The following is a 25326-nucleotide window of genomic DNA, read 5'->3' as shown; positions in this document are numbered from 1 at the left end:
TGCTGAACTGGTAAGTATAATGCAAACATTCAAAAATCTGAAATCTTAAATACTTCTACTCACAAGCATTTCAGATAAAGGATACTAAACATATACAGACAATAGGACTGCATCAAACTAAAAAGCTTTCTGCATAGCACAGGAGACAATCAACGGACTGAAGAGACAACCAACAGAATGGGAAAAATTATTTGCAAACCATAAATCTTGATAAGAGGTTAGTATCTAAAATGTAAAAGGAACTCAACTCAACAGAAAGAAAATAAGATGTAAAAATGGGCAGAGGACCTGAATAGATATTTCTTAAAAAAAAAAAAAATACAATGGCCAACAGATAAATGAAAAAATGCTCAACATAAATCATCAGGGAAATACAAATTAAAACTGGTATGAGATATTACCTCACAACTGTTAGAATAGCTATTATTAAAAAGACAAAACGTGCGGAGGAAGAAGTGGAGAAATGGGAACCCTTGCGTATTGTTGGTGGGAATGTAAATTAGTACAGCATTATGGAAAACAGTATGGATGTTACTCAAAAAATTAAAAATAAAACTACCATATAATCTAGCAATCCCACTTTTGGTTATATATCCAAAAGAAATGAAATCAGTACACTGAAGAGATATCTGTACTTCCATGTTCATTGCAGCATTATTCACAATAGCTGAGATTTGGAATCAACCCAAGTGTTCGTCTATGTGATGAATGGATAAAGAAACTGTAGTGTATCTATATATAATTGGATACTATTCAGCCTCTAAGAAGGAAATTTTGTCATTTGTGACAACATGAATAAACCTGGATGACATTATGCTAAAGGAAACAAGCCAGGCACAGAAAGACAAATATGTGATCTTACTTATATGTGGAAATCTAAAATGTCAAACTCATGGAAGCAGAGTAGAATAGTGGTTACTAGGTGCTTAGTGGGTGGAACGGAGAGGACTGAGGGGAAATGGATAGATGTTGGTTAAAGGGTACAAAGTTTATGTAGAATGAATACATTCTGTAGATCTGTACAGCATGGTGACTACAGTTAATGATAATGTACACTTGAAAGCTGCTAAAAGATTAAAACTTAATTAAATGGGTTTTCATCAAAAAAATGATGACTGTATGAACTAAGATATATTAATTGGTCTGATACATTTCAAAACATCACGTTGGACGCCGTAACTTTTTTTTTTTTTTGAGGTGGAGTCTCACTCTGTCACCCAAGCTGGAGTGCAGTGTCCCCATCTCAGCTCACTGCAACCTCCGCCTCCCAGGTTCAAGCGATTCTCCTGCCTCAGCCTCCTGAGTAGCTGGGATTACAGGTGCTGCCACCACACCCAGCTAACTTTCGTATTTTTAGTAGAGACGGGGTTTCACCAGTTGGTCAGGCTGGTCTTGAACTCCTGACCTCATGATCCGCCCACCTTAGCCTCCCAAAGTGCTGGGATTACAGGCGTGAGCCACCATGCTCGGCCACATTTTTTTATTAATAAAAAATGAAAGACTAAAAAAGTCATGAGACCAAAAAATTTGAGAACTACTGCCCTATGATGTCTCTCAACTTAAGAAATTTAAAATTCTAGAAACAGAATTTCAATTAAATCTAATTAAAATATATATTCCACACAACACTAAAAATAGCATTAGGGCAGTGAGGTATGTAGATTGAGTCTATTTTCAAAGGTTTTGGAATTAACTTTATCTACTAAGAGAAAAACTAACATTTTAGAACATCTAACAATATAATGATAATCATTAAAATAAAGTCTTTCTGCACAATGCTTTACAAATACCAAAATCTTCATATATTTATCCTCATGGAAATTTTAAGAAATGACAAGACATAGGGCCATATAACTAGGTCCATTCCCTAACAGTGAAACCCTAAACCCAAGTGTTACGAATATTGGTTCAGTGCCAGCAACCCCTCTTGAGTGTCCTTCTCACTCCAATGTCCATAAAAATCAGCAAAAGTTACTAACAGTGCAGGGAATTAGAGCCTCTATAAAAATCACTGGTTGATATTCCAAGATTCTTTGACAACATGCATTTCAGAAAAGTAGATGATTTTTTCTATGAAGACTTAACAGAGAGAATCAAAATAAAGAGGAACAGGAATGAACTTACATGACATCATTCTTGTTTCTATTGTTATGTATCTTCAAATTCACTGATATTTTCTTCCACAGTGTCTAACCTGCTATTAATGTAATCCAGTGTGTTTTTATTTATAACTGCATTTTTCATCTCTAGAAGTTCAATTTGGGTCATTCTTATATTTTTCATTGTGCTCTTCATCACACTCATGCTTTCCTCCTCTACCTTGAATATATGGAGTGTGTGTGTGTGTGTGTGTGTGTGTGTGTGTGTGTATATGTTTTGTTTTTTTTTTTTTTTGAGACAGGGTTTCACCATGTTGTCCTGGGTGGTTTCGAACTCCTAAGCTCAAGGAATCCACCTGCCTTGGCCTCCCAAAGTGCTGGTGTTACAAAGGTGAGCCACTGCACTCAGCCTTGGAGTATATTTTAATGTCCTTGTCTATTATCTGGGTCTCTTCAGGGACTGTTTCTGTTGACTGTATTTTCCCCCAGTTACTGGACATATTTTTGGGCGTGGTAATTTTTTGGTGAATGTCAAACATCAGAAGTTTTATGTCGTTGGGTGCTGTATTTTTTTTTAATTATTCCTTTAAATATGTTGAGGCTTTTTTTTCTGGGAAATATTTAGTTTAGTTGAAATTAATTAGATCCCGTTAAGGCTTGCTTTTAAGGTTTATCAAGGAAGATCCAAATCAGCCTTTTGTCAAGGGCTAACTTGGCCCTATTACTGAGGCAATATGCTTCTAAGGACTTGATGCTCAGTATGGTAGAAGGTCTTGTTACTCTTACTCTGCTTAGTGGAAATACAAACTATTCCCAGCCCTGTGTGAGGTCTGGAAATTGCTCCACATACTCCTTTCCACAGTGATTCTTTCCCCAGTCTCAAAGATGTCACAGTACATGCAGATGAATACTCAGCCAAAGGCTTGGGAGAACCCCCCTGTGGACCTCTGGAGCTTTCTCTCTGTGCAGCTACCTCCTGTCTGTGCAGTACCTACCTTCAGGTACTCTGTTTTGCAAATTCTGTCTTAACTCTTCAGCTCAGCAAGACTACTGGGCTTTCTTTGCGTTTCCCTTCTCTGTGCTATGGCTCCAGACAATAAGCTAGGGCACTTCATTTGTTTCGTTTCTCTCATGGTTCACTATCCAGTGCTGCCTGTTGTCCAATGCCTGAAAACCACTGTTTGGTACATTTTGTCTGGTTTTCTAGTTAAGGTAGGAGGATAAATCTGTTGCCTGTTTTTCCATCATGGCCAGAAGCAAAATCCGTATCATGTTCTAGTAATTTTCACAACTATCAAAGTGAGTCTTACTAATCTTTTCTCAATACCTAAAGTTCAAAATCTCTTTTGTCAATCTGTTATCAAGTACTGTTATTTTTCCTTAAGAACAAACAAACCGGGTGGCTCATGCCTGTAATCCCAGCACTTTTTGAGAGGCTGAGGTGGGCAGATCACCTAAGGTCAGGAGTTCGAGACCAGCCTGGACAACATGGTGAAACCCCATCTCTACTAAAAATACAAAAAATTAGCATGGTGGCCAGCACCTGTAATCCCAGCTACTAGGGAGGCTGAGGCAGGAGAACTGCTTGAACCCAGGAGGCAGAGGTTTGCAGGAGCCAAGATCACACCATTGCACTCCAGCCTGGGTGACAAGAGCAAAACTCCAACTCAAAAAAAAACAAAAAAACAAAAAAACAACCAAGAAAACCCCAAAAGACTACTGCTAAGCATTAGAGTTTAGACCCTTTATCACCTCAAGGTGGATGTGAGCTCTATTTTGGCGCACTTTCAATTCTAATCCATGTTCAAATGGCTATTAAACTGATTTTCCTAAAATACTACTTTCAGCTGTTAGACTAATTTTCCTTAAAAACAAACAAAAACCGTGGTTATCATCTCCTTTGTTTAAAGAACACATAACAGCTTCCCACTGCTCACTTATTCCAAAGCTAAGAACGGGCCAAGGAGACTAAGTACAACCCATTTGGTTTAAAGGTGGGATGAAGATCTCGGAGTTGAAAGAATCTGAGTTAAAATCTAGGAAGCAGAGGATGAAAACAATTCTGGAAATGACACCTAGGTGTTTTGATACTGTGGTCTAGTATCTTTGTTGTTGCAGTGGTAATTTTTTTTCACACTTTTTTTAGTGTGAGGTAAAATATACATGTAGAGAAATAATCTAAGAAACAGTTTAGTAAATTATAAAACAAACCTCTGTACAACCAGATCAAGAAAAATATCCCTGCAGTCACCCTAGAAGATCCCATATGCTCCTTCCCAATCATAACCTTCTCTCTCCTTTCCTCAAGAGGTAATCATTTCACTGACTTTTATAGTAATTTCTTTCTTATTTTTCTTTATACCTTTATCACCAAGTTTCTTTTGCCTGTTTTTGAATTTAATAAAAAAGGAATCCTATGTTAAAGATTCATGAATATTACTGTATGTGTCTGTGGTTCGTCTTCTTGCAGTATAACAGTACACAATTTACATATCTACTATCCATGAATAAGTGGGTGATTTTCAGTTTCAGACTACTATAAATGATGTTATATTCTTCGCCAGGTGTGGTGGCTCACGTCTGTAATCCCAGCACTTTGGGAGGCCGAGGCGGGAGGATCACCTGAGGTTGGGAGTTTAGACCAGCCTGATCAACAAGGAGAAACCCCGTCTCTACTAAAAATACAAAATTAGCAGGGCGCGGTGGCACATGCCTGTAATCCCAGCTACTACGGAGGCTGAGGCAGGAGAATCGCTTGAACCCGGGAGGCAGAGGTTGCAGTGAGCTGAGGTCGCACCATTGCACTCCAGCCTGGTTGCAACAAGAGCAAAACCCCGTCTCAAAAAAAAAAAAAAAAAATTTCTTGAAAATGTGTTGAATTCTCTAGGTGTATACGTAGGATGAATTTTTCAGGTCATTAGGCTGGGTAGCTTCAATTTTACCAGATATAACCAAACTGTTTTTCAAAGAGGCTATCCTATTTATAACTCATTATTTTGCTGGTAGGAATGTCAAATGATACAGTTACTTTGGAAAACGATAAGGCAGTTTTATAAAAAAATTAAACTTACCATATGACCCAGCATTTCATTCTTAAGTATTTACTCAAAAGAAATAAAAACACACATCCACACAAAGACTTACAAATGCAGAGTAGCATTATTCATAATAACTTAATTTTTTTTTTTTTTTTTTGAAAGGAAGTCTCACTTTGTCATCCAGGCTGGAGTGCAGTGGCACCATCTTGGCTCACTGCAACCTCTGTCTCCCAGGTTCAAGCGATTCTCCTGCCTTAGCCTCCTGAGTAGCTGGGATTACAGGTGTGCGCCACCACGCCCCACAAATTTTTGTATTTTTAGTAGAGACGAGGTTTCACCATTTTGTATTTTCAGTTGGTCAGGCTAATCTTGAACTCCTGACCTCAAGTGATCCACCCACTGTGGCCTCCCAAAGTGCTGGGATTACAGGCAGGAGCCACCTCACCCAGCCCATAATAACTATTAATAAAAGCTGGTAACAATCCAAATATCCATCAACTGGTGACAGGATAAACAAAATGTGGTATGTCCATACAATGGAATACTACTCAGCAATAAAAAGGAAGTACTTATACATGTTACAACATGGATGACATGCCATACCTACTATTTCCTGAATTATTCCTGGCTCTTTCTGTGTTTCAAGCCACTTCAGTTTCCTGCATTGGCCACACATTATTTGTGCCCCCATGAATGTACTCCAAAATACTCCAACATGATCCTTCTAGTCTTCTTTTTCATACTCCCACAGAGACCTCATTTGCTTTTTATAGTCTTAATTACCATCTCTCAAATTTATCTTTTGCCTAAACTTTAGCCCACAGTCTACACCTAGATGTTACCAGAAAAACTTAGGAACAATTCTATTTCTAGAAAAGCATTAGTAAATTTTTTTTAGGAATCATAGTGTCTGATTTCTTGTTTTACTTAAATTAAAACTGTGTGTGTTAAAGAAAAAAAGTACCAATTAAAAGCCTAAAAATCTTAATTATTGTAATATAAACATTTTTGAAATAATGCCTTCTTTTTTTAGCCTGACATGTTCTTTAACAAGTGTTACTTTTCTTTCTTTTTTTTTTGAGATAGAGTCTTGCTGTCGCCCAGGATACATACAGTGCAGTGGCACAATCTTGGCTCACTGCAACTTCTGCCTCCAGGTTCCAACAATTCTTGTGCCTCAGCGTCCTGAGTAGCTGAGACTACAGGCAAACACCACCATGCCCAACTAATTGTTTTTTTTTTGTTGGTTTTTTTTTTTGTATTTTTTTAGTAGAGGCAAACACCACCATGCCCAACTAATTGTTTTTTTTTGTTTTATTTTGTTTTGTTTTGTATTTTTTTAGTAGAGACAGGGTTTCACCCATGTTGGCCAGGCTGGTCTCAAACTCCTGACCTCAGATGATCCACCCACCTCAGCCTCAGAAAGTGCTGAGATTACAGGCATGAGCCTTTGTACCTGGCCCTAAAAAGGGGTACAATTATTATGGATCAAGTTATAGAAAACATTATGTCTATAAAGCAAGTATCTTTGACTTACCTCAAGTGGCATGAGTCTAATTAGCGTTGCAAAGCACTGCGTGGCCATGAATCTCACACTGTCTGTCTGATCACTCATTCTTCCCAGTACAGGAACAACTAAAAGGACAATATATGGAACAATACCAACATCTAGTTGTTCCATTACACCTGAGTAAGTGATTAAGGAAATTTTGAAATGGTTCCAAGACAGATGTTTTCACAAACAAATTGATACTAAGATTTTAACTTTTTAAAAGGCTCATCATTTTCTCATCTGTATTATGAGGGAAGAGACTGACCCTCCAGGTCTATGATTCAATTAATAAAAGTATCTGCCCATTTTGTTGCTCCTTGGAAAATATTATGTAACTTTCTCATGATTAGGAATATAAAATTATGTTTTTCTTCTGAGGAAGGCCGGAGGAAGCTTTTTTTCATAGAGAAATTGCTGCGTCTGGAATTCCAACGTCAAAATAAAATAAGTCACATTGTAAGTAAAGGAATACAACTGAGTGTCACTCAAAGATTAATTCCAAATTTCCCACCAGGATCTTGACAATCACCAGCAGGATATAGTGAGCCTAGTAAGCGCAGTTCTCCTGTAATCTTCAGTATTTTTGAACCAGAGTTTCTACTGATTTGATCTTCATCCATCTTTTGTGCTCTGTGAAATATCTTTCAGATACTTTGAGTTAAAGAATGTTAGCTGCTGCCATACCCTTAGCAAAGGGCTTGCCTGTATATTTCTAATTATCTAGTATAATTTGGTCATTTGTAAACCCAAGTAATGAACAAACTTTAAAAATATAAAATGTTTATAACATAGGGACCACCTATAGAATACCTGATTAATAAGACACTGATTATAAAAAAATCACTTACTAGACATATAGTTCATAAAGTACATAAAACTATTTTGCTTATTAAAAAGATGTTTTAAAATTAATAGCAATTTTCCAAACTTTCCACAAGAAAATTTTTATCATAAAATGCAAATCAGTTTGTAACACATTTGTAATAAAATACAAAAATATTTCAAAACAAGATGTAAAAAGAATAGGTATTTTTTGGAACAAGGCAGGTTATTTATGTGCATATTAGAATACATCAATTTCATTTTACTTATCCTTAAGTGAAATGAATATAATTCCTGAACAGTTTGTCAAATAAAAAAGGATACAGGCAAGTGCTTCAATTGCACCCTCTTGTTTGACACTGTCATCAATTGCTCCCAGCCACGGAAGAACCTTCTCCAAAAAAATATTCATTGTTTCCATGGTAGCTATTTTGCTCATGACACCTACACAACGAGCAGCCATGTGCCTCACTGCAGTACTGGGGTATTGAAGGCACATATAAAGATGTGGCAAATGCTGGACCAACTAAAAACAAAAAGTTAATGGCAATTAGAATTCTTATTAGGAAATACTGTTTAATATGTAACTATAATAGCCCATACTCAGGAAAGTTTTCAATATTCTAAGTGACTCTAAAAATATCTCCAAACACTTCAAAACATTACTGCCAAAACATTCTCAATAGAAAACTAATCCAAATACAAATTAATGTATTACAACTCTTTCAAAAAGAAGGGAAAAAAAGGTATAGAACCTCTCCTCTGCTCATATCCTCTCTTAGGCATACAGGAACACTCAATTCTTTCCAAAATTAACAGGAAACAAACCAAAAAGTACTTGGCAAGATTCTCCTACTGAAGCTGAAAAACAGCACCACACATCACCAGCTCCCTCCAAATTTGGTAGCACTAATTTAGGTTTAGGTACATAATTTTTATTCAGTGGCTTGAGTGTTCCTGATTTTATTCTAGCACCATACTTTGGTAGGTATCTTCCACTGTAGCTTCCTGTCTTACCATAGGTGTTATAATCACAACAGCATCACAACAGCACCTTATTATTAAACGTCTGCTACAAGGAACACCAGAATTAATGCTGATGAGAGCCAGGTATCTGTTCAACAGTTTGATGAGGCTTACAGTTCAGCTGAATGCATGTTGCTAATTATGGAGATTAAGAGCATACAGATGGACTCTACTTTTCTTTTTTTTTTTTTTTTTGAGACTGAGTCTCACTGTCGCCTAGGCTGGAGTGCAGTGGCACGATCTTGGCTCACTGCAACCTCTGCCTCCCGGGTTCCAGTGATTCTCCTGCCTCAGCCTCCCGAGTAGCTGGGACTACAGGCATGTCCCACCATGCCCGGCTAATTTTTGTATTTTTAGTAGAGATGGGGTTTCACCATATTGGCCAGGCTGGTCTTGAACTCCTGACCTCGTGATTCACCCACCTCGGCCTCCCAAAGTGCTGGGATTACAGGCATGAGCCACCACACCTGGCCTACTTTTCTTTACTAACAGTAAATCAGCAAAACTTTTAACAAGTAAAAGGATATACTTTATTACTATGTACAAAAAAAAAATCCATTCTTCTCCACCCTCTCACAGATTCTCCCTTTTGTGTTAAATAACAATAGAGAACTGGGCTAATACCCTTCAAAATGGGATAAATTGCAGAGAGCTTCCTATTGCAGAGATATGAAAAGAATAATATTCTCTTACGAAAAAAACCAGATAATTCTCTATTTTCCTCCTCCCTCTGTCCTAATTCTTTTGTAAGAAACATTTTAATAGTTTAAAAAAAAATCCCAAACCAGTGTTCTATCTTTGCCACTGACCAGCTTCACCTTAGGCATGTGACTCCCTTCACCTTTGTACTTATCTAGGAAACAGATTTCATTATGTATGCTTTTCCTTTCTTGGAGCTGTATTATTAGGATCATCTGGATGAACAGGGCTGCAGTTTTCTTTCCTATTTACATCTGGCTCCTGTGCCATCAGAGTCCTTTCCTCAATGCCCCCACATTCTAAGCTTCCAGGTTGGGTTTTCTATCAAATTCAAGCAGCCTGGTCTACATCAAAGCCCACAGGAGTTGCACTGTTAGTAAAGGAGGAATCTAGTCATACCACAGCAAAGAAAAATGCAATTACTAAGGATGACATCAAAGTTGTACCTTTCAAACCTTAAGACTTTAATAAGACCACTTGTTTTATTTGAAGAAATATTACACTTGCATTAGTTAGTTACCAAGGGATGAAGCTCAGAATCCATTGAAGCTGCTGCTGTTTCAAAAACTTGCAGAGAATTCACCAATTCTTGAGCAGGGCTATCGCCCTTATCCAGGAGGGATTTTCCATCTGTTAAAATATATTGTCTGTATTATCTGGCAAATAATTTTTCAAAATCTAGAGCACACAAAAACTTTTAGCACTTTTTCAGCTAGCATAGGAGAGTCAATTTTGCTTCTTAGTGTTAAAATTAAATGCCATGACCTTAATTTAAGTGCTGGGGTACTACATGTAGAGCAACCAAAGAACTTAAACATAGTGATCCATTTCAAGTATCTCTTTAAAAACAATTTTTTTTTTTTTTTTTTTGAGACAGAGTCTTGCTCTGTCATCCAGGCTGCAGTGCAGTGGCATAATCTCGGCTCACTGCAACCTCCACCCCCAGGGTTCAAGCAATCCTCCTGCCTCAGCCTCCAGAGTAGGTGGGACTACACACCCAGCTAATTTTTGTATTTTTATTAGAGATGGGGTTTTGCCATGTTGGCCAGGTTGTTCTCAAACTCCTGACCTCAAGTGATCCGCCTACCTGGGCCTCCCAAAGTGCTGGGATTACAGGCATGAGCCACTGCACCCAACCCAAATATCTCTTTTTTAAAATAAAGGTGTGTGTTTTTTTTAAACCAAGTTTCCATTTTAAAACTTACCAGCTGGTCTGGAATAAATAGGTAGAGGCATAGAGGCATTTTTATTTTATAAGGATATATTTAATTAATAGACATTAAAATTTGTTAAAAACTGGGCTCATAAAAATATGTGTATACCAAAATTATTTATGTCGATTGTATTCCTCAATGGGCCAACCATAGCATCCCAGAGATGTGGCAACTTCACTGCCATTTCACCACCAAAATGCTTTACTATAGTTGTCAAAGCAAATTCAGCTCCTCTCCGTTGTACCAGGTAAGGCTTCTGGGCCTTAAAATTAAATGTTAGATAAAAACAGAATTTCAGAAAAAATCATAATACATTTAAAATTTTAACAAGAGAATTTAAAAGTCACCATCTAAGAATTCATAATGTTATCATTAACCAAGTAAGCAATTATTAGACATGTTTGTCTCAATTATAAACATTTCTCAATAATTAAATTTACAGGGGCCTACAACACCTAACTAGATTTTTGTGTCCAAAGTAAAACACTTTTTTGGGGTTGAGGATAAGGAACAGATGGATATGTGCTGTTTCTAGAGATAGTCCTAAGTGACTTTTTTTTTCCTCCTTCTCTCTACCCCAAAGAAACTTGTCAGCTAGAGAGAAGATAGATGAAATGATGTGTCCTTATTTATATTCACTTAAGGGATAGTACAAGATCATCTGTTTAAGCTAACCCCAAGATTAATAATTCTTATTCAGCAGTAATTTCAGTCCATAAATCTGTCCCCCCAAAAAGATATTAATATAATTTTTAAAATTATGTTTAATTGGAGGAATAACTATGCAAACTATAGAGATATAAATATCAAAATCACAGTAAAATTTTTATTACAATTATTATAGGGAAATATTGTCAATGAAAAAGACTTTACAGAATGTTTTAAGGGAAATATAGATAATAAGCTGTTGATTTTAAAAAGAAACTTAAAAGGGGTCTATATTTTACAGAAACATGTCTTTTAGTATTGATGGTTTACTGCTGAGCCGAGGTAAACTCCTACGCCTTGCATTCCAAAGAACTAACTAGAGCATTCATTCTATTGCTAATAATGTGACTGTGAGATTTTCAAAACAAAACACTTTTTAAAAACCACCGGTTGTTAAGACTGTACGGTGTAACAGGTGGGCCAATGGGAGATAATGGAAAGCCTGAATAGACCCTCACACATATGAAGCACGATATATAACAGAGGTGCCATTATAAATCAGAGAGGAAAGGATTCAATAGTGGGATAACTGGCTGTTCATATGAAAAATAAATTTAGAACCCTACCTCACACTAAGCATTTAATAAATATCAAATTGACTAAAAGTCAGGTGGGTAGCAATTATATGACATTTGTGCATTGAAAGGACAGAGAAAAGTTAGCTTTCACTATTATTGAGCACCTTCTCTACAGTCACTGCTGTAGGACTGAATTAGTTTACAAGGCTGTCTTGCCTAGGAAGATAAAAGTTAAGCTGGTAAAAATTACAAGAGGCATGAGAAATTTGAAGTTTGCTGTTTTTCTGGATCATATTTTTGGAGTACTCCAAAAATTAATCCCAGTTCTTTCACTTAAAAACAGTTCTGGAAGCTAATACAACTTAGTTCTCAATTTGTAAGCCAGATATTTGTTTAAAAATCAAAGCATTCAAAAAAAAAAAAAAAACTATTTACCTCATCAAGTTCAACAAGAATATTCCCACTACTTCCTGCAGGAAGATCTGCTATTTGAGCTTTTACTGCTTTGGGGGTAGGACCTCGCCTACTTGTGATAGCAAAGGCAGCTTTCTGGTGCCTGTAGAGTGTAATTATACCTCTGTGCTTGGTGACAGTATGGTGCATTCCATCTTTTTCTGAGGTGGATCCTAATAAGAAAAAAGTTAAATAACCTTTTAATCATAATATTGGTGATACCAAATGTTTTCGGCTCCATAAGAGATAAAACATTTTTAAACTATGTCTTTTAGGCCTCAACTTTTATAGGCCAATGACATTTTCCTTAGACAATGAAATGGCAATAAAATAGTCTATTTGCATAGGATTTATACCTAATACAATCCAGGTTGCAGAGCCATCTGAACAATGAGAAACAGCACATGAAAAAATTATTGTGACTTCAGTTAATGTGTGTGTTTGTATGTGTATACATATAAGTGTATACATATATATACACATATATATATAATATTTTTTTTCTGAGACAGGGTCTTGCTCTGTTGCCCAGGCTGGAGTGCAGTACCACAGTCTCAGTTCACTGCAACCTCCACCTCCTGGGCTCAAGAGATCCAATCCTCCCACCTCAGCCTCCTGAGGAGCTAGGACTACAGGCACACACCACCACACCCAGCTAATTTTATATTTTTTGAAGAGATGGGGTTTCACCATGTTGCCCAGGCTGGTCTCAAACTCCTGAGCTCATTCCATCTGCCCGTCTCGGCCTCCCAAAATGTTGGGATTATAGGCATGAGCCACCATGCCCAGCCTATTAATTTTTTGTTGTTATTTTTGAGATGGAGTCTCACTCTGTCACCTAGGCTGGGGTGCAGTGGTGCAATCTTGGCTCACTGCAACCTCCGCTTCCCAGGTTCAACGGAATCTCATGCCTCAGCCTCCTGAGTAGCTAGGATTACAGAAGCGGCACCACCACGTCCAGATAATTTTTATATATATATATATTTATATTTATATTTATATATTTTTTTGAGACAGAGTCTTGCCCTGTCGCCCAGGCTGGAGTGCAGCAGTGCGATCTTGGCTCACTGCAAGCTCAGCCTCCCAGGTTCACGCCAGTCTCCTGCCTCAGCCTCCTGAGTAGCTGGGACTACAGGTGCCCGCCACCTCGCCCAGCTGATTTTTTATATTTTTAGTAGAGACGGGGTTTCACCGTGCTAGTCAGGATGGTCTCGAACTTCTGACCTCGTGATCCACCCGCCTCAGCCTCCCAAAGTGCTGGGATTACAGGCGTGAGCCACCGTGCCCGGCCTAATTTTTATATATTTTTGTAGTAGACATGGGGTTTCACCATGTTGGCCAGCCTGGTCTTGAACTCCTGGCCTCAAGTTATATGCTCACCTCGACTTCCTAAAGTGCTGGGATTACAGGCATGAGCCACTGCCTGGTCCCTGGCCTATTAATTAATTAATTAATTTTTTTTTTTTTTTTTTGAGACAGAGTTTCCACTCTTGTTGCCCAGGCTGGAATACAATGGCACGATCTCAGCTCACCGCAACCTCCGCCTCCCAGGTTGAGGCCATTCTCCTGCCTCAGCCTCCCGAGTAGCTGGGATACAGGCATGCACCACCATGCCCAGCTAATTTTATATTTTTAGTTGAGATGGGATTTCTCCATTTTGGTCAGGCTGGTCTTGAACTCCCGACCTCATGTGATCCGCCCGCCTCGGCCTCCCAAAGTGCTGGGATTACAGGCGTGAGCCGCCATGCCCGGCCTGGCCTATTACTTTTTAAAAAATTATTGTGCCTAAGTATAATGAGAAACATTAAAAAATATCTCAAGCAAGTTCTCTCTAAAAGCAGTCACCATGAATTCAAAAACAAAATTGGTCACTGCAAAATAATGCTGCCTTACATAGCAATAGACCATGGGGGTAAGAGGGGGGCGAATGACCCCATTGTATTTTTAAGATGTTAATATTCAAAATGTCCACCTTTCTTCTTCTAGTTCATTCACATATTTTTCAAGATCTATGCTGCACCAAAGCTGTAAGTCTACTACATTTCAAATAATTTGTTTTTGCAAAATCTTGTTAACAATCACACATACAAAAAGCACATAGGACTGAGTCATATGAATAAAACACTGGTCTTTAAAGACCTGCCTACAGAGGGCAGTTCTCATTTTCCATATAAATTCTCCAAGTGAAAACAAAAAAGTTGGTTAAGTATTATTTACTAAAAGTACTAAAAGTTCACTAATCTCATAAAACATGCACTAAATTAGGGAAACGAGAGATTTTATAATTACTTTTTCAGTCAATAGGGTTGCTCCTTTGGTTAAGGAAAAAAAAATTCATTAAATAACATTTGATACAATTACCTTTTCTAGCTTGATACAGTAAACCATATAATGATGGTTTTGAAGGCAAAGGTAAGGGTGAACACCTGTCTTACAGATTTCAGTTACCTTATATCAGCTATCAGATCTTCCATGAATGGCTTTTTGGAACTTAAAGGGTTGTGACTGATAAGTATTACGTGCAAATTCATGTAACAAAGAGTTTTGTTACAATCAAGCCTTTTCTCTCAGAATGGGAAAAAACACTAACATGAACTGGATTTGTGCTTAAATTATACCCATAAGTAAACAAAAACAAATTTAAAAGGTTATTTCTCTACCCCAAATAAAAGTTTAGGTATATACCTTTAGAATTTTCCTGGCCACTTTGTGTTGGTACTGGACATGTGACACAAGGAGTTAGATATGGGTCCACACAAAGTGAGCTACAGAGGTTTTTAATAATTTTTGAATTGGGACAGGGCGTCCTTGTTGTGCACTGCTGAAGGAGTTTAGCTATGCACTGAGCTGCATAGTTTTGCACTAGTGTATTCTCTTCTTTTTTAATTGTCTCCATTAATGGTTTTATGATAGGATTTAATTTCTCCGGAAGCTGCTGCAAGCTCACAACTGCACAGGCAGCAAAAGTATGCACTCTCAACTGCAACACTTGCCACTCCTGGTTGGTCTCTGTAACTGTCATTTGGACCTGCTGTCGTTTACTATCTAACTGTTGTAACACTTGAGGATTTAAATCGAAAGATGATGTGGCTTCATTAAAAACAGTAGTGACCTATTAAAAAAAAAGAAATTAAAAATCATTAATCATATCAACCCCAAATAGATTGTAAGCTCCTAAAGGGTAGACAGCAAGCTGTTTCAATTTTGGTTTCCACAATATGTAATATTGTTTTAGTACTCAGTAAACTAATGTCTAAAACTTCCCAACTAAATTTTATTTTAATCTGACTAAAATTTAACATTAGCATTATATTCTTTAAGAAAGACATTCTCTTGAGAAGAATAAAATTACCTAACCTTTAAATATGTCTAATGACTTTGAGGAAAATCACATTTAACACCCACAGAATACTTTGGTGAAACAAGAAAGCTACAGGCAAATATAAACTAACTGTTCATGAGGGAATTCCAAAACTCACAAACTTCTTTTTGGGAAAAACATTCTTTTCAACTCTAAAACTCACGAAAACTTAGAGTGGCTGTTTACTAAGTGGCTAAGAGTTGCTAACTGAATCATTCTCATTCTTTCTTTAACCTCCCTTCTGGTGGGAATGCCCAGGCAATGGAAGAAGGAAAAGAAACAAAACAAAACAGAACAGAACAAAATGGTGTGGTTATCATTCACTTAATTAACAAGAGCTATCTAAGGTTACAGGACTATTGTACCAGACTACTTTACAAGCCCCATTAAAAGACTGTTCAGTCAGTCTTTTTTTAACAACTTTATTCAGATATAATTTGCATACCATAAAAACTACCCATTTGAAATGTACAATGTATACGATTTATTTGAAACAGGGTTACAATGCCAAAAGTTTAAAAACATTGTCCTAAATCCACTATGCTCATGTCACTTTTCAATGACTGTAGACAACTGAGGAAAAGCCTCAGTTACCCCCAAATTAATTCAATCATTCAACCAATATTTATTAAAAGATAAATAAGACATAATGTCTTAATATGCTCAAAAAATGCAGAGACTAATGTGGGAGATATATAAATAAAGAATTAAGAAAATGTAACATATTACTGAGATAAGTGCAAGTTGCTGTGGGAATACAGAGCACTGCTTAATCCTTCTTAGAAGAAGAGATTAGTGGGAGACTTGCCAGAGGAGGATAACACTTATGCTTGGTTTTTAAACAATAGGCCAATCAGGGATTATAGGGACATCTTGGCAAACAAAGTGAGGTAGGGAGTGGAAAACAGGACACTGCCCATGGAATTGAAGTTTATCATAGCTTGAGCGCGACACACAGAAAAAGAGATGAACTCTGGATGAGCACAGAGGGTTAGGGATGGGGAATTCCTGGCAAAGGAAATAGAAGCTCAGGCCCAGAAGTGAGAATGAGGAGAAGTGAGTGAGTGTAGCGTACTTCCGCAAGAAGAAAGCTAACTGGGCGTGAGTGGAGAAAGTTTGAGAAATAATGAGGAGATAAGAAATAGAGAATTTAGAAGAAGGTGATGAAAAGAAGAAAGATAAAAATGAAAAAGCAAGGAAAAGGAAAATAACGTTTTTAAGCAGGAGAGGGATGTTCAGGGTGGCACAAAAAGAGCATTGCTAGTCTAGCACAGCGTGCAGAATGAAATGGACCAGAGGCTGCCTGGAGCCCTAGAGATGAGTCAGGACCTAGATATGAAGTACTAAGATCTGACTGGGCTCTGATAATGGAAATAGAGAAGAGATTAAACACGAGACTTTCTTTTTTTTTTTTTTTTTTTTTGAGGCTGAGTCTCACTCTGTCACCCAGGCTGGAGCACAGTGGCGTGATCTTGGTTCACTGCAAGCTCCGCTTCCTGGGTTCACGCCATTCTCCTGCTTCAGCCTCCCAAGTAGCTGGGACTACAGGCACCCACCACCACGCCCGGCTAATTTTTTGTATTTTTAGTAGAGATGGGGTTTCACCGTGTTAGCCAGGATGGTCTCGATCTCCTGACCTCATGATCCACCTGCCTCAGCCTCCCAAAGTGCTGGGATTACAGGCGTGAGCCACTGCGCCTGGCCTAAACACATGAGACTTTCTGAAAGAAAATGCTGACAAGATTTGTGACTGGAATAAAAAGAGTATCTTCGTCAAAAAAAAAAAAAAAAAGCCAGTTTTTGTTGTGTTCAGTGTGAAGTGACAGTGAGATATTTAAGTAAAAATGCCTAAAAGAAGAATGTAAGAAAGACTGAGAGTAGATAGCACACAGTACATGGGTAGGAACTAAATCATGAGAATGGTGCAAGAGACAAAGATCGCAGGGAAATGTCTATATTTGGCAGGTAACAGGAAAACAGGGATTCAGTGAAAGATACAAAAGGCTCCTTTGAAAACTGTCCTTCCCTCAAGTCTCTTCAAGAAAAAAAGAAAAAAAGTCTCTCCCAGAGATTCTTATATTTATGCTTATCTTCTAGCCCAAGTCAAAACAACTGAAGAGTAAAAGATCTGAAGAAGCAAATCTTAAAGAAGGGGCCATCTGATGAGCTTAAAAAAGCAAAGTTCCCAGAAATAGTAGGCAGGGAACTCAGACTATAAAGAAAATTTGAGATTTAATTCCAGACAGGCAAAAAAGTAGGGAGAGGAGGCAAAAAGGAAAACTTACAGAATAACAACAATTGGGAAAATAACTTTATAAAAGAAGAGAACCCAGGGGGAAAAAAACAGCAATTTTAGCTTTCTCTCCAAAAGTGACAACAAAAAAATTCAACTATATTATTTTTCAGCTAGAAATGGGGATAAGAAATGAAGATTACTATTTTCATGGGGACCAACACAAATGAAGTGGCTCAATTTCTGAACCTATAACTCAAAAAAGGAAGAACTCATATATACTACACCTAACCTCATGCACTAAGTACAAAGCTGCTGTAATGAAGCATGGATGCTGGCATAAGGAAAGACAAATAGATTGAACAAATGGCCCAGATACACAGCATACTTATATAACTTCAGTTGGTTTTTGACAAAGGTGCCAGAACAATCCAATAGGGAAATGAAAGTATTTTCAATAAATAATGCTGGAAAAATTAGATATCTGTAAGAAAAACAAACCTCAACCTCTACTCCATACTATACACAAGCATTAATTCCAAATGAATGATAAATCATAAAAACTAAATGACAAAACTTCAAAAGAAAACATATGTGAATACCTTTGCCACTTGGAAAGTTAAAAAAAAAAAAAAAAAAAAAAAGATTACTGAAGTCACAGAACATAATAGCCATGAAAGAAAACAACTGATAAATTAGAATTCACCAAAATTTAAAATATCTGCTCATCCAAAGACAGCATTAAGAGAATCAAAAGGCAAGCCACTCAATGCCAGAAAACATTCAGAAAGCATCTATTTGACAAAGGATTGGAATCCAGGATACATAAAGAACTCCCACAACTCAATAACAAACAACCAACCTAATTCAAAGTAGACAAGATTTTGAAAAGATATTTCAGAAAGGAAAATATACAAATGATCAATAAAAAATCAGAAAGTATTCAACATATTAGTCATCAAGGAAATGGAAATTAAAACCACAATAACACTATCACACAATCACTAAAAGAACTGACCACATCAAATATTGATGATGTGAAGTAACCAGAACTCTCACATACTGATGGTCAGAGAGTAGAATGATACAATCTCTTTGGGGAAAAGTCTGTAGTTTTTTCTAAAACTAAACCTACACCTAACTTATGATTTAGCAATTCCACTCCTACATATTTACCCAAGAAAAATGAAAGGAGATGTCCACAAAGACTTGCAGAAGAACGTTTATAGCGACTTTTTTCACAACAGACAAAAAGTGGTAACAGCCCAAGTGTCCATAAATGGGAGAATGGCTTAAACTAGTTGTGGTATAATAATACAATGAAATAAAACCCAAGCAATAAAAAAAATAAGTTATTGATATATACATAACACAGATTAGTTTCAAAAATACCATTCTAAGAAAAATCCTTAAACCAAAGAGCACAGTGTATGATTCCATTTACATGAAATTCTAGAACAGGCAAAAGTAATGTATCTTCAGGGGAGAGAATTAGAATAATGGTTACTTGGTGGCAGGGAGAGGCAGAGATTACTAGGAAGTGGTGATGATAATGTTCTGTATCTTGACAGTGGTTCAGGTTTCACAGGCATACGCATCTGTCAAAATTCACCAAATGGTCCACCTAAGATTTGTGTGCTTTAGCACGTAAATTTTGCCTCAGAACAGCAAAAAATCATAAACAAATACTGAATTTTAGTTAATTATATAAAATGCTGAAGTATACTGATATCTGAAACTTACTTAGAAATGCATTAAAAAAAACTGCCCTGGATGGACTCATGGTTGGATAGAGGGGTAGGTAGGTGAATACATATGTGATAAAGTAAATTTGGTAAAATGTTAACTATAAAGTCTAGCTGTTAAGTATGAGTGTTATGTAATTTCATCACTTTTTCTATACGTTTGAAAATTTTCATTATAGGCTGAGAGCAGGAAGAAGTACTCAGGAACTTGTAGAAGCAGTTTTTTCTATACTCTGCAGTGTTAAGCAAAACTGAAATGACAAAATATAATAGCTTTTTCTAATAAAGGTGCATTGATTTATCAGAATTTTGGTTTAAAAAAAAATCCTTTGTTATTCTCTTATTTCAAGAAAAGCCTATACAATGAAATAACCTTTCTCAAGGGTAGAGATGACAGGCTACCAAGCCACATACAGACTCAACAAATTAATGTGTTTTTGTGATAAACATGTCATGACAAATTTCTAACCTATATTTCATGTTCTATCTATAATTAAGAAAGTTATTTCTTTACTCACCAAGTCACTAGCTTGATCTATTGTTAAAACATTGTTGTTTACACGATTACCAACTTCAATATGTACATCAGCTAATGATGATATAAGTTGTTTACATTCATTCTGCATTCGTGTGAATGGAACGGCAATTTCGTCATAATATAAATGTTCTGAAAGGATATCAAGTAAACGTGGCTGCACAGCTAAGGTAACAGCTTTACACTCCTAAAATACAACAGACAACAAATAGGGTAACTATATGAACATTAACTTTATAGATACAGAAATCGTCATTTGCAGACTACCAAGTTCTAAATCCTTACTTATACTCAATCTATATTCTGTTACTTCTCCAAACAACAGTTAATTGCACAGAAAAAAAGGTATTACATCCAAATTATTGTAAAATTTTAACATGAATGACTACAGAACATGCACATGGAACTATTACAATTTCATTTTCTACCTATCCAAAGTTTACATGTGTATATATATCACAGATTTTAAAGTGTATTATGGTAAAAAAAAAAAAAAAAAAAAATCAGTCAGAAAAGAAATCAAGCACTAATTAAAAATGTTATTTAAAAACTCATTATTAGATAACAGTTGAACCCTAAGCTTCACATGCCATACTGTAAAAGTGGATATAAATTTTAAAAGCTACTTACCTACCCCCAAATTTAACTAACCCTTCCCCCTCTCTCTGGTTGTTGCCTGCCCCAAACCAAGGGGAAATGGCCTCAGTGGTGAGCCATGAGGGGTTCTGTGGGATCTGGGTGATCAGCCTGGGCTTCACAGAGTAAGTCCATGAAGCTCTGTGAGTGTCCAGAAACCGAACTGTCAGCACTTGCTGCTAAGTCTGAGAGGCACAAAAACAGCATCACTGCCTCTCCAGCACACCAACTCCTGCCTAAAAACAGATGAGCTTTGCTTCTTTCCAGAGGCCAAGCAGGGGTGTCAGTTGCAATGGAGCATGGCTCAATTACTTTTAGATACAGCTTTGACAAACTGCTAAGAGGCAGTAACAAGTAACTCTCACAGCAAGTGCGGACAGTTAAATTTCCAGAATTCCAGTCAATGGAATAAACAAAGCCAGTAGAAAGTTTCTTTGATTTATAGAAGTATGTCTTATACATAATCATACATCTTCCTAGAAGTTAAAGGTTAAAGAGGCTGGAAGGGAATGGTTTATTTGGAAACATGAAGATTTTGGTTTAAATACAGAGATGTTATTCTTCCTGTGACCAAAAATTCTGCCTTTGCTACTACCCACACAGATGGATCTCTAATACTCAAAGCCTCATCCTTTGTAGTTTTCAGTGATACCTGAGTGACATATGGAGGAATGGATGACTAATAGTTTCTGCACTACTTTCACATATACACGGTTTTTAATAGGGACATTTCTTAACAGACTGTACAGTCAACAGCAAATATTAAGTATGAGCATAACTAGTAGCTGGAAGTACAAGTAGGAGTTCTAAGACAAAAGTCCAGAGTTAAAAGTAAATGGGAGAGAAATAATGTTCAATATAATTTGGACACTTTTCTATATCTCTTCGATTTTTATACATCGAAAATTTTCACTTTTCTGTTGTAAATAATCCTAACAGCTAATGGAAATTGGTTTACTTAATTTGTCTTTATTACTTTTGGGGCAAAATCTTACCTTTTGTAAAGCAGCCCATTCACAGATTACCAAAGCTACGCTAATCCTCTGTAAAGCAGACTTGGAGTTCAAATGGAAGAGTAGTAACTGGCCCAGGGATTCAGCTGGTTTAATTTCTTGAGTTACCACATTTACACCTGGATCACAAATACAGCAACAAAGTGCTCCTAACAACCTAAGAGAGAGAAAAAGGAAGTTACTATAAGAAATTACTTGAAGTAAAGTTTCCCCATACTTCGGGAAATTATTTCAATTTCCTATAATTACTTGAAGCAAAATTTGGCTTTTTGAAGCCATAACTTTTCCCACAGAAGGTATAATGACTATCTTGTCTTCATGAGAAGATATAAATCCTATTTTAAAGCTTTAAAATAATGAGAAGTATTTGCTTACTCTAATTTTTCCTTAGCCTATAATTAGTGTGATGAACGAAGGAAGGATTGATGGAAACAGCAGAGGAATCTTCTGTTGGTTAAATAACCTTTGAAAGCCAGACTTGTAAATGTATGACTACGTGACACTTAATGTACACTCACTTGGCTGCCATCATTCTGGCCCGCATAACTACAAAATCCCTGGTGGCCGGGTCTTCCATGATGGTGTCGGCACCTGCAATATACTCCTGAAGTACTTCTTTATTCTGGCTTTGGCCTTGGCGCACCTTACCACCTGTTTTTTCCTACAGAGGGAGGGAAAAAAAAAACCAATAAAGATTAATCACTAAAACTGAATAGGCAACAACAAAAATATGATATTTTAAAAATAATCCCAGTAAAATACAGTTCTTTTCACAAAATTTTAATGGATAAACATTACTATTCATTTTGTCAGGGTCCTAATAAAATAACGGTTTCTCCTTACTTATGTTAATTAAATCACACTTATAACAAGGCAATACAGATTTTTTAAAATATGGTTACTGTATTAATAATTAGATGATGAACACACAAATACATTATGTCCCTCTACACTTACCTTGGCTCTAGCTTTTACTTCTAGCAACATATTTAAATCGATAGGTAAATGAGAAGGCTGCATCATCAAGCAAAGCCAAGCACCCATCCATGGGCAAGCAGCTGCTACCACATACTGAACTGAAGCCTTACTCAACAGTTCCATCCAAACCTGCAGGGTAAAAGGGGGACATGAAAGTGAATTTTTTCTAATAAAAATAACAAACTCTAACACTTACCTTTAGGAATACTGAGGTTTTTTTAAGTAGGAAATAGCACAGAGATTAATTGAGAAATTCAACATACAGGCTTATTTTGAAATATAGTACTGTTTTCTAATAGGTTTGTGCACTAAAAAAAAGTAATGCAAAGGAAAGTTTTTTTTAAAAAAAAAAAAGAACACAATTCTCTTTTAAAAAAAAAAAACATGCCTATAAAAGTAATACAAAACTGTCAAAATCTCAGTAAGTCACTGAAATAAATCCTTTGCATATATCATAAGACTCAATATTAATGCAGTCCTATATTCAATACACACTTAAAAATAGCTCCTAATATTCTCTGCTCTCAGAGGTAGTAATAACCTAGTATAAATTTAAAACAGTATAAGTTTTGATTCATGATCTTACTTAATAAGGATAAGGTACCTTTCCTGATGCCTAACATTTAATGGGCTAGGACTAGCCTATGGCAAGATCACCACTGTTAATCCAAGGCTGTTAACAATGAGTCACTTTAGAGGCCAACTCAAGAGTAATTTAACAGATTATAAAGGTACAAAAGTGCCATTTCCCCCCATAAATGCTATTAAATATATCAAACGGCTCCTCCTTTAATGATTCTAACACATATGATCACTCTTTCTATGTAGGGAAAAAAGTACAAGTTTCAACAATAATTAGACTCTATATTACCAATAAATCCTAAAAGGTACTTTGCAGGATCTATAAGCATACTGATAAACAGCAAGATGAGGGCTAGAAAAAAGCAATCTTTTCCTCATTTCATTTTCTGTATTGAGGCTATCAGAAAGTGCTTAAAACACCTATGTAAGTCACATAATAAGAGGAAGAAGCATGGCCAATCGAAACTTAACTATTACATGCTACATGTAAGAAGCCTAGTTTCTCTGTCTCATCATGCAGATCTCCAGACTTTTCAAATCTCCAAAAGATATGAATGACCAACAGAACAGCAATTATGAAAAATTTTAAAAATCTACAAAAGTTACTAGGAAAAGGAATACAAATACATTTGCTGTGTACCTTGTGAATAAGGTCCAGAATTTCCTGGCTGCTTTCCAAAACACAGAACTGAAAAATGTGTCGGAGCATATCAGGCAGTATAGGTATAAGCCAAGATGAAGAGTTCTGAAAACAAAAACAGAATTAAAAGCTGTAGGATATAATTCTTGGATGTTAGCTTACCTGAAGAATTATATGTCAAATAACAGAAGTACTACCATGAAAAGATTGCATGGTTTCATTAAAAAGGCTAAACAGGTGATAAACTTTGACAAGATTTTGAGGCAACAAACACCATATTTATTATACCAATGGTCTAAAGAAATAACAGCATATCATCACTAGGAAGCTGGAAAAAGTCTGATTATCATTAGCTACAATTTTGCCTCAAAGTTGAAATCATCCTCCATATGGAACCATCCTCTAACCAGCAACATCTCTCTGGTTACACCATACATCACTGCTTTGTCAAGAAAATCTATAAAATAATCAGGTTACTGCTGTTGTGCTAGATGATCTGAGTTTAAGTTCTATATGCTCACCAATAATCCAAGTAATGAATTATACTGTAATATCCAACCTAGAAACTTCTACTTGGAGTTCACTACAAAATTAAGGTAAAGGTTCTTTAATCTATTTTGGGTCAGGGACCCCTTAAAACTCTGATGAAAACTATGTACACTATGTTATCAGAAAAACATATAATTACAAACAATATTTTGCTTCCAAGATTCAGGGATCTCCTAAAGCCTGGGTTACAAACCTCAATTTAAGGAATTTCCTAACAATTCAAAGGCCCACCCAAATCAAGCAACCGAATAGTGCTTCACCAAGTATCTAATGTGTGTCTAGAAATCCCAGAATAAGGAATCCCAAACTGTCTATTGCTATTCAAACAATTACAAGCTCACTGGATAGAAATGTCCATCAGAGATATTCTACTAACTAGCTCAAAGTACCTAACAGCCCCTGCCCTCCACATGAATTTTTTTAAGCACTAAATACAGTGTTTTTAAGAGAAATTTGGAAATTTTAACTGAAATTGCAGAAATCCACAAGTTCTAGGGATAATAAATGTTTAAGTTAGAAAGCTACCTATAATTTGTAGCCAACGGAAAACTAATGACAAAGGTAGGACCAGGGTTTTATGTTCTCAACATGGTTTGAAACAAGTTTTAAAAGGGCCACATGATTCCTCAAAGAGGTAAAAACAGAACTGCCATTTGACCTAGCAATTTCTTTACTGGGTATATACCTGAAGGAATATAAATCATTCTATCATAAAGACGTACGCATGAATATGTTCACTGCAACACTATTCACAAGAGCAAAGACATGGAATCAACCTAAATGCCCATCAACAGTAGTCTGGATAAAGAAAATGTGGTACACATACACCATGGAATACTATGCAGCCTTTAAAAAGAACAAGATCACGTTCTTTGCAGGAATATGGATGGAGCAGGAGGCCATTATCCTTAGCAAACTAACACAG

At 36.6% G+C, this 25326-nt stretch overlaps 1 protein-coding gene across 4 annotated transcripts in view; it reads right to left on the bottom strand.

Annotated features, from left to right (window-relative positions):
* BTAF1 (B-TFIID TATA-box binding protein associated factor 1) overlaps positions 1–25326 on the bottom strand; it is a 107005-nt gene that overhangs the window by 26690 nt on the left and 54989 nt on the right. For all 4 annotated transcript variants that reach the window (XM_002820973.6, XM_054522622.2, XM_063727661.1 and 1 more), the window contains 11 exons: positions 23853–23957; positions 22610–22759; positions 22171–22313; positions 21635–21809; positions 19987–20190; positions 14815–15241; positions 12112–12302; positions 10559–10712; positions 9757–9866; positions 7836–8037; positions 6675–6823 (listed from right to left, as the gene is read on the bottom strand). In XM_002820973.6, the coding sequence (XP_002821019.1) occupies positions 6675–6823; positions 7836–8037; positions 9757–9866; positions 10559–10712; positions 12112–12302; positions 14815–15241; positions 19987–20190; positions 21635–21809; positions 22171–22313; positions 22610–22759; positions 23853–23957 (2010 nt within the window). The remainder of the gene's footprint in view (positions 1–6674; positions 6824–7835; positions 8038–9756; positions 9867–10558; positions 10713–12111; positions 12303–14814; positions 15242–19986; positions 20191–21634; positions 21810–22170; positions 22314–22609; positions 22760–23852; positions 23958–25326) is intronic.

This window comes from Pongo abelii, chromosome 8 (assembly GCF_028885655.2).
Source record: "Pongo abelii isolate AG06213 chromosome 8, NHGRI_mPonAbe1-v2.0_pri, whole genome shotgun sequence".
NCBI classification, from domain to species: Eukaryota; Metazoa; Chordata; class Mammalia; order Primates; family Hominidae; genus Pongo; species Pongo abelii.
This window is presented reverse-complemented; position numbering and strand designations above follow the sequence as displayed.